The sequence below is a fragment of the Hemiscyllium ocellatum genome, chromosome 3 (genome assembly GCF_020745735.1).
Source record: "Hemiscyllium ocellatum isolate sHemOce1 chromosome 3, sHemOce1.pat.X.cur, whole genome shotgun sequence".
In the NCBI taxonomy this organism is placed as follows: domain Eukaryota; kingdom Metazoa; phylum Chordata; class Chondrichthyes; order Orectolobiformes; family Hemiscylliidae; genus Hemiscyllium; species Hemiscyllium ocellatum.
Window position 1 is genome coordinate 4,734,728 of NC_083403.1, and position 17,979 is coordinate 4,752,706.

Here is a 17,979-nt window from a genome sequence, read left to right on the forward strand (position 1 = left end):
GTTACAGGTTTCAGTTCATTAATATCTCAAACCCAGAACTTCTTTTATCACAAAGCTAGTCCCTTTGTTTTGTAAAGCTGTTCCTTGGCTCCAGGAGACTCTGTCCTTGAATTTTTTTCAGTGGGGTAATAAACTGAGCCAGGCGACCATTAGTCTGGTTTGGTGCAGAGATGAAAGAGAATTGAGAGACCTTTTGTTTATATGTAAACAGATGAGACTTCAGGCCAAAGTGGTCATGTTTTAGAAGTGACCTGTATAAAGAAAGGGGAGTGGCCAGCTTTCTTGCTGAGCAGTTTATTCAGTGAGCTGTGTGAACAGGTGCTCTCTCTCTCTCTCTCTCTGCTCTTCTACAGTCAACCTGTCAACATTTGTTCCATTTTTTATACTGTCTTTCAAGAGGGTTTGTTTATTGGGACTGTTGTATATAGTTGGAACAGCATAATTAAGTCCAGTTGGAGAGACTGAGTTCTGTCGGGCTTCTTTATTCTGCTCTTCATGTTTCATTGTGTAATTTTGTGAATACTTTTTTGTCTGTTTTAAACCTGGTAGTTAATCTTGCTAACTTAATCCGGGTAATTTTCACTGTACACTTAGTGAAACAAATTGCACACGCACGTGCACATTTGCACACACACACACACACACACTCTCATACACACATTCTCTCTCATACACTCACACATACACCCCCCACACTCACACCCATGCACACCCCCTCTCCATCACACTACATACACAGTCTCCCAAGGATACAGGCAGACTCTAAGCTCACACCTTCAGCACATGGTCTGAGCTGTGAGTTATCTCAAGAAGGTGATTTAAAAGAAGTTCTGGGATTGAGATATGAATGATCCGAAACCTGTAACCCATTCTAAAAGATGGAAGACTTAACAGCAATCTAGGTTTGGTAAATATATCATTTTAATTGCATGACACGATGATCTTTTGCTACAATCTCAGTGTCTTATGGTCCTCCTTCACTCCTACCTGATGGAGGGGCAGTGCTGTGAAAGCTAGTGCTTCCAAATAAACCTGTTAGACTATAGCCTGGTGTTGTGGGATTTTTAACTTTGTCCATCCCAGTCCAACACCGGCTCCTCCATATCATGAAAAATTAACGATGGTCTTTGGAGGAAGCGAATGTAAAAGATTGTTCCTCAAAAGAGATACTTGTGATTTGATTGCCGGGATAATCGAAGGAGTGCTTGGCGGTGTCTCTCAGGGTCTTTGGGAGATCCGAGTTACCCTCTCAGTTGTGTGAGCTTTCTAACCGTGACAGTGGTACTGATCTTCAGGTTAGTTCAGGGTTTCTGGGAATGAGCCAATGCCAGAGTGGAGGTTTACCTCGAGTTCAGAATGCCTTTCCTCTTTCTCTTCAGCAGGTCAGAGAAGCCGTGAATCAGCTCTAAGTATTTGCTAGGCGTGACGTGGTAGTACCTCCTCATTTGCTGCCAGAATTGTTGCGCTGCCACTGACACACTGTTGTGAATGCTGACACATGCCGTGGTCACACTGCTCTTTAACGCCTGAAGCAACAAACACACATACATTACCAGAGAACGTGTCGCTGATCCAAACTAAACCCACTCAGCAGGGCCCTGTGGAGGCGGGTGGATTGTAACCAGGATCTCGTTCCCTGTGTAAAAGGTCTACAACACAACTGCTGCCTGGACACGCTCCTGCCAAGGCTCTGTCTCTGAGGCATGATCACCAAATGCCAGGTTGGCTGAGACAGTGAGGAGGACATTGTGGCAAATCTGTCGAAGCAGGGATTTCTAATCAAAGGAGAAATGGATGAGACATGTTAAACTATCCATGAGTTTTCAGCAATGACAGGATGGGTCAGAGACCTCTCCGTTCTCAGTTCCTGGGTGCCTCCCTCTCACCAGGACGATTGGCTGGGCTGCAGTCAGAGGGAGATACCCAAAGGTCAGGAAGAGCCAGGCGAGTCTGAGGACGTCAGGCTGAACCCTGAAGGTGGTCTACACCAGCCAAGAGGACACCAGGAAGGTATACCGAGTGACTGCCAAACACTTCCTGGGATTGGGGCCCACACTCGGAGTTCCACAGGGACTGGTGAGGGTGTGGACAGCAGGAAGATCATGGATATATCGGAGGGATTACTTGACTGGAGGAGAGGTTGAGCAGGCACAGCTTGGAGCTGCTGGTGTGGAGAACAGCAGGAAGTGGGTGGATGAAACCGACAGGATTCGGAGTGCGGTAGACAGGGGACACGCGGAAATGATAGTTCCTCATGGAGGACAAGGTTAGACTGGGACCTCCCAGCTATAACATTTCAAACAGAGACAAGGAGAATCTCCCCAGACAGCGGGTCACAGCTCAATGGAAGCTTTTCCTCAAAAGCCAGTGGGATATTGGGACATTTTTAACATAGAGTTGGAGACAGATGGTTGAAAAGCAAAAGGGAGAATTGTTTTCAAGGGAAGATGGGAATGTGGGGGTAATCAGAAAAGTCATGGTCCAATTAAATGGAAGGGCAGCCACATAGGTAGCTGTCTGCAGAGGAATGGGATAGGGATAACAAAACGCAGGATGGGAATGGCAATGGGAAGGTTAGATGGGATGGTTAATTGTTTGAGTCAAGTTAGTCATTGAAAGCTATAACGTGTACTAAAATGAAAAAATTCTCCTGATTTGACTGAAAAGTTGAACTGAATTGAATTGGGAGATCCAATGTCTGGAGAAGGAAGGAGGTAATGGCAGTATTTCAGAGAGCTGTCCCAATGGGCATTTACCACACAACCCAGAATCCCAAACAAAGGCTTCATCATGGGACAAGGGCAGTCACGAGCAAGCTGTTTTCTTCAATGATTGTTCCTGAAACTATAACAGGCCAATTTCAAGGAATTGGAGAGTTTATGAAAAAGCACTGAGCCCCCAGATAGAAACCACCTTCTTCGTCTCGAGAGAAAGCAGTTCCCAATTGTACCTTGTCATTCTATAACGAAAGGCTGGACAAGGCTAGACTCTTGGCCGAGTGTGTGCTTACTTTCTCAGGTTGGCTTTTATAGATAGACGGCTTGATGTAGTTTTACCCAGAGTGCAAGATGCTGGTTCGGAGAAAGTCTTTGATGAGGAATTGACAAGAGACCCTATACCTCGAGGAGTACCTGTTGTAATAAAGGAAGTATTTGAAGTGTAGGTCAATACCAGCAGGGCCCAGAATACCACGTACCTCATCAAAGTCCACTTGTGTGAAGTAGGTGCTGGCCACTCTGAGCAGCGCCTCTTTCGGCCATTTGTCGTACCAGTCCATGGTGCAACAGTTCACCAGCGAGGGGTTCATCCGGCAGCGCAGGCGGAACTTGGAGCCGGCAGGGCTGACCGCCAGGGCGATGTGGAGCCTCTCCTGAACACGCTGGAAGGGGAATGAAGAACATCAGTGCTCAGTGCTTTGGAGACGGGACAGAGAAGGATTTCCACAATGTGGCCTGGGATGGGGGGACTTTAACGATGAAGAAATGTTGGATAGACTGCGTTTGTTTTCCGTGGAATGCAGGAGGTTGCGGGGCAACCTGGTAGGAGTTTATGAGATTTTGAATGGCATGGAGAGTGGAGCGTATGAGGATTTTTCCCAGGATGGAGGGTCAGTTACTCAGGGTCACAGGTTCAAGGTGCGAGAGGGAAGTTAGAGATGTGAGAGGCAAGGTTTTCACACAGGGTGGTGAGTACCTGGAATGCACTGCCAGAGGGGGGTGGTGGAACCAGACACAACAGCAGCATTCAGGAAGTACCTGGACAAATACATGAATGGGAAGGGAACAGAGGGATACGGATCCTGGAGGAAGGCAGTTTCTGGATGGAAGGACAGAATGTGTGAGTGCACACGTGGAGGGCTGAAGGGCCTGTTCCTGGGCTGTATTGTTCTCTGTTCCTGGCCATCTGCTTTCCTGTTCTTCCACTTCCAAAACTGAGGGAGCTTTTTCTCTCCCCAAGTGGAGAACACAAGGGTCCAGTTTGACAGTCACCCTGAGGCAGGGAACAGCAGCTGGGATGATGCTGACAATGTGAGCTCCTTTCTCTCACCAGCAGCCCAGCGCTGTTACTCACACTCGGAACTCCCTGAGCTTCCCTGGCAGGGGTTTTAGAAACAAAAGGCAGTAGCACTGGGACAAAATGTGACCATGGTAAATGGAGGATCACACGGGGATCATTATGGAGAACAAAGGGATTCCACATGGGATAGGGGAAATAGACAAGGTCGTTACCCTGGGGTCGGGGAGTCCAGAATTACAGGACATAGGGTTAGGGTGAGAGGGGAATGATATAAAAGAGACCTAAGGGGCAACTTTTTCACACAGAGGGTGGTACATGTATGGAATGAGCTGCCAGAGGATGTGGTGGAGGCTGGTACAATTACAGCACTTAAAAGGCATCTGGATGGGTATATGAATAGGAAGGGTTTGGATGGATATGGACCGGGTGCTGGCAGGTGGGACTAGATTGAGTTGGGGTATCTGGTCAGCACGGACGGGTTGGACCGAGGGGTCTGTTTCTAGGCTGTACCTCTCCATGACTCTAACAGAGCATTGTTTAAATGGAGAGATGACAGTGAGGTGGTGACTGGGTGATGATGGTGAGCGGTGACTGGGGGATGACAGTGAGGTGGGACTGGGTGATGATGGTGAGCGGTGACTGGGGGATGACAGTGAGGTGGTGTCTGGAGGGTGACAGTGAGGTGATGACTGGAGAATGACAGTGAGGTGGTGACTGGGGGATGACAGTGAGGTGGTGTCTGGAGGGTGATGGTGAGGTGGTGACTGAAGGATGATGGTGAGCGTTGACTGGGGGATGACAGTGAGGTGATGACTGGAGAATGACAGTGAGGTGGTGACTGGGGGATGATGGTGAGGTGGTGACTGGAGGGCGACAGTGAGGTGGTGACTGGGGGATGACAGTGAGGTGGTGACTGGAGGGTGACAGTGAGGTGATGACTGGAGAATGACAGTGAGGTGGTGACTGGGGGATGACAGTGAGGTGGTGACTGGAGAATGACAGTGAGGTGGTGACTGGGGGATGATGGTGAGGTGGTGACTGGAGGGCGACAGTGAGGTGGTGACTGGGGGATGATGGTGAGGTGGTGACTGGAGGGCGACAGTGAGGTGGTGACTGGGGGATGACAGTGAGGTGGTGACTGGGGGATGACAGTGAGGTGGTGACTGCTTGATGACAGTGAGGTGGTGACTGGGGGATGACAGTGAGGTGGTGACTGGGGGATGATGGTGAGGTGGTGACTGGGGGATGACAGTGAGGTGGTGACTGTAGGGTGACGGTGAGGTATGAGAATTGTGACCCAGTTTTGGCCATTCTGTAAGCAGGGGTGGGGTTGGCGGGTACGCCCAGCTGAAAAAGATGGCGCCTGAGGAACTGACTATGCCCTTGGTCGGGTCTGACTCTATGTGGCAGCAAGGCTAAGGACTATCTAAACATCTATCTCCTTTTTTATTACTCGTAAGCTAAAGTCTTCACCATGGGGAGGTGCTGGTATTGGACTGGGGTGGACAAAGTCAGAAGTCAGAGTTGAGAGTGTGATGCTGGGAAAGCACAGCAGGTCAGGCAGCATCCAAGGAGCAGGAGAATCGATGTTTTGGGCTGGGGTCCTTCATCAGGAATGAGGCTTGTGAGTGGGGGGACTGAGAGATAAATGGGAGGGGCTTGGGCTAGGGGTTGGTAGCTGAGATTGCGATAGGTGGATGGAGGTGGGTGATAAAGGTGATAGATTGGAGAGGAGGGTGGAGTGGATAGGTGGGAAAGGAGATTGACAGGTAGGACAGGTCATGGGGACAGTGCTGAGCTGGAAGGTTGGAACTGGGGTGAGGTGGGGGAAGGGGAAATGAGGAAACTGGTGAAGTCCACATTGATGCCCTGGGGTGGAAGTGTTCTGAGGCGGAAGATGAGGCGTTCTTCCTCCAGGCGTAGGATGATGAGAGAGCAGCGATGGAGGAGGCCCAGGACCTCCATGTCCTCAGCAGAGTGGGAAGGGGAGTTGAAATGTTGGGCCACGGGGTGGTGTGGTTGATTGGTGCGGGTGTCCCGGAGATGTTCCCTAAAACACCCTGCGATAAGGTGTCCAGTCTCCCCAATGTAGAGGAGACTGCATCGGGAGCAATAACTGATATTGGTGGATGTGCAGATAAAACTTTGATGGATGTGGAAGGCTCCTTTAGGGCCTTGGATGGAGGTGAGGGAGGAGGTATGGGTGCAGATTTTATAGTTCCTGCAGTGACAGGGGAAGGTGCCAGGAGGGGAGAGTGGATTGTTGGGGGGCATGGACCTGACCAGGTAGTCACAGAGGGAACGGTCTTTGCGGAAGGCGGAAAGGGGTGGGGAGGGAAATATATCCCTGGTGGTGGGGTCTTTTTGGGGGTGGCGGAAATGTTGGTGGATGATGCGGTTTATGTGAAGGCTGGTAGGGTGGAAGGTGAGCACCGGGGGGGATTCTGTCCTTGTTGTGGTTGGAGGGGTGGGGTCCAAGGAGCTGTGGGATGTGGATGAGATACTGGAGGGCATCATTGACCATGTGGGAGGGGAAATTGCGGTCTTAGAAGGAGGCCGCCATCTGGTGTGTTCCGTGGTGGAACTGGTCCTCCTGGGAGCAGATATGGCAGAGGCAGAGGAATTGGGAAAACGGGATGGCATTTTTACAGGAGCCAGGGTGGGAGGAGGCGTAGTCCAGAAGTCACATGACACCAGGTGATAGTCCAAGGCAGTGATCTGAAATCACGAGCTTTCAGAGCGCTGCTTCTTCAATAGCTTCAAGCAGCTCTACGCTCTAGTATTTCCTCCTTACATATCCTCTCATCTTCTTCATTCTCTCATCTTGTCATTTCAAATAAACCTGTTGGATTATCACCTGGTGCCATGTGACTTCTGACTTTAAACGATTCAGAATGTGACTGGAATCATGGTGATGGTGGAAGCTTTTCCCTGTATGTTAGTGTTTTTCACAGTAAAGTACATGTACATATAAAACCAACCAACAAGTTAACCACAGGCCTAGGTTTGGTGTTTGCTGTCAATGCTGTGGTGTTTTAGACAAGCTGTTAAACTGAAGCCATGTCATGAGGCCCTTTAATATCCCAGCCAGCACTGTGCCTGTCACTGTCACCTCCAAACCCAGTCACCCAACTCCATTCCCATTGTCATGGTACACATTAGCATTCTCATTCCACAACGTCCTGTTTTCCCATCAGATCCTGCCTATCTCCTCGAGAAACATGAGGCCTTTCCCAAGCCATGTTCACCCCCACCTCCACCCCAGTCAAACACTGCTCTACACCAGCGCCTGGTCCAATAGTGCCTCCTTTTTCAAATTCACATCCATGTCCCCATCCTTCCTAATCTCGGTAATCTCCTTCAGTCCTCCCCCTCTCAGATAGATCTGTAACCCTCCAATCTCTTCAAAACCATTGATTGAACTTACTCAACCATCGGTGCCTGTGCCTTTAAGCTGCTCTACGCTCTGGAATTTGCACCTTAAGTATCCTCTAATTTCATTTAGATTAGATTCCCTACAGTGTGGAAACTGGTCCTTCGGCCCAACTAGTCCACACTAAGACCCTCCGAAGAGTAACCCACCCATTCACCCCTGACTAATGCCCCCAACACTATGGGCAATTTAGCAAAGGCCAGTTCACCTGGCTGCACATCTGTGGACTGTGGGAGGAACACGGAGCGAACCCACGCAGACACTGGGAGAATCGAACCTGGGACCCTGGTGCCAGGAGGCGGCAGTGCTAACCACTGAGCCACCATACAGCCCTAAGGAGATTAGAGCAGATTTAAGGAGATTAGAGGAGAAAGACTAGAGGAGATTTAATCTCCTTAAATCTAATCTAATCTTGTCTCCTCTTGCCTCCTTTAAGACAACATGAAAATCCATTTCTTTGATGTAATAAGACAGTGTGCAGGACCTGGGTATTTGGCTATCTTACAGACCCTTTATAAATACCATTTGTTCTGCTCCATGGGGTTTATCTGTCTCTATTCTGTTCACATTAATTACTCTGTCTTCTCCATTGGTTTCTAATGGATTTGTTGATTTTTATGCTCTCTGGGAACAGTCCATCCAATGGTGCACAGTTTGTTCTATGTCAATCCTGTAAAATGCTCTCATGTGTTTGTCACTTCCATGTCTTCACTATCAATGCCAGCTGTAGAGTGCAGATACCAGAGCTGTGGAGGTGGATGGAACACGGTCTGGCAGCAGGGTCTTCGCTGCAGAGTAGTGCTTGAGCAAAATTAGGGCGCATGGTATTGGGGGCAAAGTACTGACTTGGATTGAAAGTTGGTTGGCTGATAGGAAACAAAGAGTAGTGATAAACGGCTCCATTTCGGAATGTCAGGCAGTGACCAGTGGGGTACCACAGGGATCAGTGCTGGGACCGCAGCTTTTTACAATATATGTTAATGGTATAGAAGATGGTATCAGCAATAACATTAGCAAATTTGCTGATGATACAAAGCTGGGTGGCAGGGTGAAATGTAAGGAGGACGTTAGGAGATTACCGGGTGACCTGGTCAGGTTAGGTGAGTGGGCAGATGCTTGGCAGATGCAGTTTAATGTGGATAAATGTATGGTTATCCACTTTGGTGGCAAGAACAGGAAGGCAGATTACTACCTAAATGGAATCAATTTAGGTAAAGGGGCAGTACAGAGAGATCTGGGTGTTTTTGTACACCAGTCAATGAAGGTAAACATGCAGGTACAGCAGGTAGTGAAGAAGGCTAATAGCATGCTGGCCTTCATAACAAGAGGAATTGAGTATAGAAGCAAAGAGGTTCTTCTGCAGCTGTACAGGGCCCTGGTGAGACCACACCTGGAGTACTGTGTGCAGTTCTGGTCTCCAAATTTGAGGAAAGACATTCTGGCTATTGAGGGAGTGCAGCGTAGGTTCATGAGGTCAATTCCTGGAATGGTGGGATTACATTACACTGAAAGACTGAAGCGACTGGGCTTGTATACCCTTGAGTTTAGAAGACTGAGGGGATCTGATTGAGACATATAAGATTATGAAAGGATTGGACACTCTGGAGGCAGGAAACATGTTTCCGCTGATGGGTGAGTGCCGAACCAGAGGACACAGCTTAAAAATACGGGGTAGACCATTTAGGACAGAGATGAGGAGAACCGTCTTCGCCCAGAGAGTGGTGGCTGTGTGGAATGCTCTGCCCCAGAGGGCAGTGGAGGCCCAGTCTCTGGATTCATTTAAGAAAGAGTTGGATAGAGCTTTCAAAGATAGTGGAATCAAGGGTAATGGAGATAAGGCAGGAACAGGATACTGATTAAGGATGATCAGCCATGATCATATTGAATGGCGGTGCAGGCTCGAAGGGCAGAAAGGCCTACTCCTGCACCTATTGTCTATTGAGGCCTGAGGTGTGAGGGCCCCACCTGCAGGAAGAACTGGTACAGTGCGGCCCTGTTGTCAGGCAGATTGCCCTCACTCTTCTGGCTCTTCAGTTCCACAATGATGTTGTCCAACTCTTCGTTGTCAAACAGGCCTGGGACTTGGCCTGAATGTACAAGGCAGTTCAAATCTTCCAGAAATGTCTCCTACACAAGACAGAGAAAGGAATTAGTCAAATTAACTGGGTTCCCCTTGGACATGTTTCCTGTAATGGGTCTGAGAGAGTGACCCTTCTTCACACTATACCCTTGTCCATCGATCAGGGATACATGAAAGGCCCATCTGAACACTTCCCACAGTCGGATCCTCCCACCGACTGCAGAATATAACCTCTCTATCAGCTCGGAAGACGAAAAGTTAAAGATTGAAAGGAGACTCGAATATATCTGTAGCAGGTTTAAGGTGAGAGGGGAAAGACATAAAAGAGACCTAAGGGGCAACTTTTTCACACAGAGTGGTACGTGTATGGAATGAGCTGCCAGAGGAAGTGGAGGCTGGTACAGTTACAACATTTAAGAGGCATTTGGATGGATATATGAACAGGAAGGGTTTGGAGGGATATGGGCCGGGTGCTGGCAGGTGGGACTAGATAGGGTTGGGATATCTGGTTGGCATGGACAGGTTGGACCGAAGGGTCTGTTTCCGTGCTGTACACCTCTATGACTCTATGACTGGCTCCATGCTCAGTGCGATGGGGAGGGGATGAATTGCTCTCTGGCTCAGTGGAAACATTCCCAGTTCTCAGGCAGAAAGGCGAGGAGTGTAATCCCATTCAGAGAGCTACCAGGAGGGGGGGGATCTCAGTACCTGTTCTCCGGGGGTGGGGGTGGGGTGGAATGGACTAATCATGGTCAGTCCCTTCCCTGTTACCAACACCATGTCAAAGAGACTTAGACAATTCAAACAGTGAGGGAGACATCAGGACCCTCAATCAAGATGGCCCCATCTCCTGGTCTCCCGGAGACCTCGGGATGCCTCAGCAGTGACCTCGCTCAGGGAGACAGGACTCAGGGTCACATCTCACACCAGAAGGGGCTACTGCCCAGGATTCACCATGGGGTCTTCAGCACATTGGGATCCTTCCACAGCTCACTCACTCAACTCACTCCTCACTCACTCACTCCTCACTCACTCAATCCTCACTCACTCAATCCTCACTCACTCCTCACTCACTCACTCCTCACTCACTCCTCACTCACTCCTCGCTCACTCACTCCCCACTAACTCACGCCACACTCACTCACTCCCCACTCACTCCTCACTCACTCACTCCTCATTCACGCCTCGCTCACTCACTCCCCACTCACTCACTCCACACTCACTCACTCCTCGCTCACTCACTCCTCGCTCACTTACTCCTCGCTCACTCATTCCCCACTCACTCCACACTCACTCACTCCTCACTCACTCCTCGCTCACTTACTCCACACTCACTCCCCACTCACTCCGCACTCACTCACTCCTCGCTCACTCACTCCCCACTCACTCACTCCTCGCTCACTTACTCCTCACTCACTCACTCCCCACTCACTCACTCCTCACTCACTCCTTGCTCACTCACTCCCCACTCACTCACTCCACACTCACTCACTCCCTACTCACTCCGCACTCACTCCTCACTCACTCTCCACTCACTTACTCCACACTCACTCACTTACTCCTCACTCACTCGCTCCCCACTCACTCCTCGCTCACTTACTCCTCACTCACCACTCACTCACTCCTCACTCACGCCTCGCTCACTCACTCCCCACTCACTCACTCCACACTCACTCACTCATTCCTCACTCATCCTTACTCACTCCTTACTCACTCTCACTCACTTACTCCTCACTCACCACTCACTCACTCACTCCTCACTCACTCCTCACTCACTCACTCCACACTCACTCACTCATTCCTCACTCATCCTTACTCACTCCTTACTCACTCTCACTCACTTACTCCTCACTCACCACTCACTCACTCCCCACTCACTCCTCGCTCACTTACTCCTCACTCACCACTCACTCCTCACTCACGCCTCGCTCACTCACTCCCCACTCACTCCACACTCACTCACTCATTCCTCACTCATCCTTACTCACTCCTTACTCACTCTCACTCACTTACTCCTCACTCACCACTCACTCACTCACTCCTCACTCACGCCACACTCACTCACTCCCCACTCACTCCTCACTCACTCACTCACGCCTCGCTCACTCACTCCACACTCACTCACTCATTCCTCACTCACTCACTCCTCACTCATTTACTCCTCAATCACTCATTCCCCACTCACTCCACACTCACTCACTCCTCACTCACTTCTCACTCACTCACTCCCCACTCACTCACTCCTCACTCACTCCTCGCTCACTCACTCCCCACTCACTCACTCCACACTCACTCACTCCCTACTCACTCCGCACTCATTCACTCCTCACTCACTCCCCGCTCACTCACTCCCCACTCACTTACTCCACACTCACTCACTCCTCACTTACTCCTCGCTCACTCACTCCTCACTAACTCACGCCACACTCACTCCCCACTCACTCCTCACTCACTCCTCACTCACGCCTCGCTTACTCACTCCCCGCTCACTCACTCCACACTCACTCACTCATTCCTCACTCACTCACTCCTTACTCACTCACTCCTCACTCACTCAATCCTCACTCACTCAATCCTCACTCACTCCTCACTCACTCCTCACTCACTCACTCCTCACTCACTCCTCACTCACTCCTCGCTCACTCACTCCCCACTAACTCACTCCCCACTCACTCACTCCCCACTCACTCCTCACTCACTCAATCCTCACTCACTCAATCCTCACTCACTCCTCACTCACTCACTCCTCACTCACTCACTCCTCACTCACTCCTCACTCACTCCTCGCTCACTCACTCCCCACTAACTCACGCCACACTCACTCACTCCCCACTCACTCCTCACTCACTCACTCCTCATTCACGCCTCACTCACTCACTCCCCACTCACTCACTCCACACTCACTCACTCCACACTCACTCACTCCTCGCTCACTTACTCCTCGCTCACTCATTCCCCACTCACTCCACACTCACTCACTCCTCACTCACTCCTCGCTCACTTACTCCACACTCACTCCCCACTCACTCCGCACTCACTCACTCCTCGCTCACTCACTCCCCACTCACTCGCTCCACACTCACTCACTCCTCATTCACTCCTCGCTCACTTACTCCTCACTCACTCACTCCCCACTCACTCACTCCTCACTCACTCCTTGCTCACTCACTCCTCACTCACTCACTCCACACTCACTCACTCCCTACTCACTCCGCACTCACTCCTCACTCACTCTCCACTCACTTACTCCACACTCACTCACTTACTCCTCACTCACTCGCTCCCCACTCACTCCTCGCTCACTTACTCCTCACTCACCACTCACTCACTCCTCACTCACGCCTCGCTCACTCACTCCCCACTCACTCACTCCACACTCACTCACTCATTCCTCACTCATCCTTACTCACTCCTTACTCACTCTCACTCACTTACTCCTCACTCACCACTCACTCACTCACTCCTCACTCACTCCTCACTCACTCACTCCACACTCACTCACTCATTCCTCACTCATCCTTACTCACTCCTTACTCACTCTCACTCACTTACTCCTCACTCACCACTCACTCACTCCCCACTCACTCCTCGCTCACTTACTCCTCACTCACCACTCACTCACTCACGCCTCGCTCACTCACTCCCCACTCACTCCACACTCACTCACTCATTCCTCACTCATCCTTACTCACTCCTTACTCACTCTCACTCACTTACTCCTCACTCACCACTCACTCACTCACTCCTCACTCACTCCTCACTCACTCACTCCACACTCACTCACTCATTCCTCACTCATCCTTACTCACTCCTTACTCACTCTCACTCACTTACTCCTCACTCACCACTCACTCACTCCCCACTCACTCCTCGCTCACTTACTCCTCACTCACCACTCACTCACTCACGCCTCGCTCACTCACTCCCCACTCACTCCACACTCACTCACTCATTCCTCACTCATCCTTACTCACTCCTTACTCACTCTCACTCACTTACTCCTCACTCACCACTCACTCACTCACTCCTCACTCACGCCACACTCACTCACTCCCCACTCACTCCTCACTCACTCACTCACGCCTCGCTCACTCACTCCACACTCACTCACTCATTCCTCACTCACTCACTCCTCGCTCATTTACTCCTCAATCACTCATTCCCCACTCACTCCACACTCACTCACTCCTCACTCACTTCTCACTCACTTACTCCCCACTCACTCACTCCTCACTCACTCCTCGCTCACTCACTCCCCACTCACTCACTCCACACTCACTCACTCCCTACTCACTCCGCACTCATTCACTCCTCACTCACTCCCCGCTCACTCACTCCCCACTCACTTACTCCACACTCACTCACTCCTCACTTACTCCTCGCTCACTCACTCCTCACTAACTCACGCCACACTCACTCCCCAATCACTCCTCACTCACGCCTCGCTCACTCACTCCCCGCTCACTCACTCCACACTCACTCACTCATTCCTCACTCACTCACTCCTTACTCACTCCTTACTCACTCTCACTCACTTACTCCTCACTCACTCCTCGTTCACTTACTCCTCACTCACCACTCACTCACTCACTCCTCACTCACTCCATTACTCACTCCATTACTCACTCACTCCTCACTCACTCGCTCACCACTCACTCCTCACTCACTCACTCCTCACTCACTCCTCACTCATTCACTCCTCACTCACTTACTCCTCACTCACCACTCACTCCATAACTCACTCACTCCTCACTCACTCCTCACTCATTCACTCCACTCTCACTCCTCACACTCACTCCTCACTCACTCTCATTCTCCAACTCCTCCCCTCACATTCTCACTCTCTCCCTCCTCCCCCTCACACTCTCACTCTCACCTCCCCCTCAGACACTCACACTCGCCCTTCTCCCCCTCAGACACTCACTCTCTCCCTCCTCCCCCTCAGACTCTCACACACTCACTTTCCCTCAGACGCGAACTCTCTACCTCCTCCCTCAGCGAGGTGGTTACGAGGGTGTGGGGGGTGTTATGAGGGCGAGCTGTCCAGGTGGATGGGTAGAGATGAGCAACCACCACTGTCTCTGCCCCAGGGGCTGTTTGGAAACTGCCCAGCCCAGCTGTAGTCTGAACCTGGAGCACCCCAGGGACGTGGCAGGGCTGCAGACTGCAAGCTGCAAGGCAAGGGTCTGCTGCTGGGGACAGCCGCTGGGAGGGAGAAAGCCAGCCAACCTCCTGTCACTAACAATCCAACAACCACACACCATGGTACGGACTCATGATTCATCATCAAGAGGGTCGGTGCTGAGGGAGTGCCGCACTGTCAGAGGGTCAGTGCTGAGGGAGTGCTGCACTGTCAGAGGGTCAGTGCTGAGGGAGTGCCGCACTGTCAGAGGGTCAGTGCTGAGGGAGTGCCGCACTGTCAGAGGGTCAGTGCTGAGGGAGTGGCGCACTGTCAGAGAGTCAGTACTGAGGGAGTGCCGCACTGTCAGAGGGTCAGTACTGAGGGAGTGCCGCACTGTCAGAGGGTCAGTACTGAGGGAGTGCCGCACTGTCAGAGGGTCAGTGCTGAGGGAGTGCTGCACTGTCAGAGAGTCAGTACTGAGGGAATGCTGCACTGTCAGAGGGTCAGTACTGAGGGAGTGCTGCACTGTCAGAGAGTCAGTACTGAGGGAGTGCTGCACTGTCAGAGGGTCAGTACTGAGGGGGTGCTGCACTGTCAGAGAGTCAGTACTGAGGGAGTGCTGCACTGTCAGAGAGTCAGTACTGAGGGAATGCCGCACTGTCAGAGGGTCAGTACTGAGGGAATGCTGCACTGTCAGAGGGTCAGTACTGAGGGAATGCTGCACTGTCAGAGGGTCAGTACTGAGGGAGTGCCGCACTGTCAGAGGGTCAGTACTGAGGGAGTGCCGCACTGTCAGAGGGTCAGTACTGAGGGAGTGCTGCACTGTCAGAGAGTCAGTACTGAGGGAATGCTGCACTGTCAGAGGGTCAGTACTGAGGGAATGCTGCACTGTCAGAGGGTCAGTACTGAGGGAGTGCTGCACTGTCAGAGAGTCAGTGCTGAGGGAGTGCTGCACTGTCAGAGGGTCAGTGCTGAGGGAGTGCTGCACTGTCAGAGGGTCAGTACTGAGGGAGTGCCGCACTGTCAGAGAGTCAGTGCTGAGGGAGTGCCGCACTGTCAGAGGGTCAGTGCTGAGGGAGTGCTGCACTGTCAGAGGGTTAGTGCTGAGGGAGTGCTGCACTGTCAGAGGGTCAGTACTGAGGGAGTGCTGCACTGTCAGAGGGTCAGTGCTGAGGGAGTGCTGCACTGTCAGAGGGTCAGTGCTGAGGGAGTACTCCATGTAAAGCCAGCACTGTGTGGAGTTTTCAGAGGTGGCATTGTTTGGATAGAAATTTGAGGCGCTGTCTGTTTGTTCAAGTCAATGTATGAGGAGCCCTGATCTTTCTCTCATCTTGAACTGGGCTTTTCTCTCTCCCTCTCGGCCTGTGCACTCTCACTCTCTCGCTCTCTCCATCTCGGCCTGTGCACTCTCCCCCTCTCTCTCTCGGCCTGTGCACTCTCACTCTCTCCCTCTCTCCCTCTCGGCCTGTGCACTCTCTCTCTCTCTCTCTCGGCCTGTGCACTCTCACTCTCTCCCTCTCTCCCTCTCGGCCTGTGCACTCTCCCCCTCTCTCTCTCGGCCTGTGCACTCTCACTCTCTCCCTCTCTCCCTCTCGGCCTGTGCACTCTCACTCTCTCTCTCTCTCCCTCTCGGCCTGTGCACTCTCGCTCTCTCCCTCTCTCCCTCTCGGCCTGTGCACTCTCGCTCTCTCCCTCTCGGCCTGTGCACTCTCCCCCTCTCTCTCTCGGCCTGTGCACTCTCACTCTCTCCCTTCCGGCCTGTGCACTCTCGCTCTCTCCCTCTCTCTCTCTCGGCCTGTGCACTCTCTCTCTCTCCCTCTCGGCCTGTGCACTCTCACTCTCTCCCTTCCGGCCTGTGCACTCTCGCTCTCTCCCTCTCTCTCTCTCGGCCTGTGCACTCTCACTCTCTCCCTTCCGGCCTGTGCACTCTCGCTCTCTCTCTCTCTCGGCCTGTGCACTCTCGCTCTCTCTCTCTCGGCCTGTGCACTCTCCCTCTCTCCCTCTCTCCCTCTCGGCCTGTGCACTCTCCCCCTCTCTCTCTCGGCCTGTGCACTCTCGCTCTCTCCCTCTCGGCCTGTGCACTCTCACTCTCTCCCTCTCAGCCTGTGCACTCTCGCTCTCTCTCTCTCTCTCGCTCTCTCCCTCTCGGCCTGTGCACTCTCGCTCTCTCCCTCTCTCCCTCTCGGCCTGTGCACTCTCCCCCTCTCTCTCTCGGCCTGTGCACTCTCGCTCTCACCCTCTCTCCCTCTCGGCCTGTGCACTCTCGCTCTCTCCCTCTCTCCCTCTCGGCCTGTGCACTCTCGCTTTCTCCCTCTCCCTCTCGGCCTGTGCACTCTCGCTCTCTCCCTCTCTCCCTCTCGGCCTGTGCACTCTCTCCCTCTCTCTCTCTCGGCCTGTGCACTCTCGCTCTCACCCTCTCTCCCTCTCGGCCTGTGCACTCTCGCTTTCTCCCTCTCCCTCTCGGCCTGTGCACTCTCACTCTTCCCTCTCGGCCTGTGCACTCTCGCTCTCTCCCTCTCTCCCTCTCGGCCTGTGCACTCTCCCCCTCTCTCTCTCGGCCTGTGCACTCTCCCTCTCTCCCTCTCGGCCTGTGCACTCTCGCTCTCTCCCTCTCTCCCTCTCGGCCTGTGCACTCTCTCTCTCTCTCTCTCGGCCTGTGCACTCTCGCTCTCACCCTCTCTCCCTCTCGGCCTGTGCACTCTCGCTCTCTCCCTCTCGGCCTGTGCACTCTCCCTCTCTCCCTCTCGGCCTGTGCACTCTCGCTCTCTCCCTCTCCCTCTCGGCCTGTGCACTCTCGCTCTCTCCCTCTCGGCCTGTGCACTCTCGCTCTCGGCCTATGCACTCTCGCTCTCTCCCTCTCTCCCTCTCGGCCTGTGCACTCTCTCTCTCTCTCTCGGCCTGTGCACTCTCGCTCTCACCCTCTCTCCCTCTCGGCCTGTGCACTCTCGCTCTCTCCCTCTCCCTCTCGGCCTGTGCACTCTCACTCTCTCCCTCTCGGCCTGTGCACTCTCCCTCTCTCCCTCTCGGCCTGTGCACTCTCACTCTCTCCCTCTCCCTCTCGGCCTGTGCACTCTCGCTCTCTCCCTCTCGGCCTGTGCACTCTCACTCTCTCCCTCTCGGCCTGTGCACTGTCACTCTCTCCCTCTCCCTCTCGGCCTGTGCACTCTCGCTCTCTCCCTCTCGGCCTGTGCACTCTCACTCTCTCCCTTCCGGCCTGTGCACTCTCGCTCTCTCCCTCTCTCCCTCTCGGCCTGTGCACTCTCCCCCTCTCTCTCTCGGCCTGTGCACTCTCGCTCTCTCTCTCTCTCTCGCTCTCTCCCTCTCGGC

General features: G+C 52.5%; 1 protein-coding gene across 1 annotated transcript in view; it reads right to left on the minus strand.

The window, feature by feature from the left end:
- LOC132832876 (dynein axonemal heavy chain 6-like) overlaps nucleotides 1–17,979 on the minus strand; it is a 670,564-nt gene that overhangs the window by 235,496 nt on the left and 417,089 nt on the right. Inside the window, exons 58-61 of the mRNA XM_060851082.1 lie at nucleotides 9,416–9,577; nucleotides 3,197–3,379; nucleotides 1,851–1,859; nucleotides 1,345–1,526 (exon numbers count right to left, since the gene is read on the minus strand). Coding sequence (XP_060707065.1) covers nucleotides 1,345–1,526; nucleotides 1,851–1,859; nucleotides 3,197–3,379; nucleotides 9,416–9,577 — 536 coding nt within the window. The remainder of the gene's footprint in view (nucleotides 1–1,344; nucleotides 1,527–1,850; nucleotides 1,860–3,196; nucleotides 3,380–9,415; nucleotides 9,578–17,979) is intronic.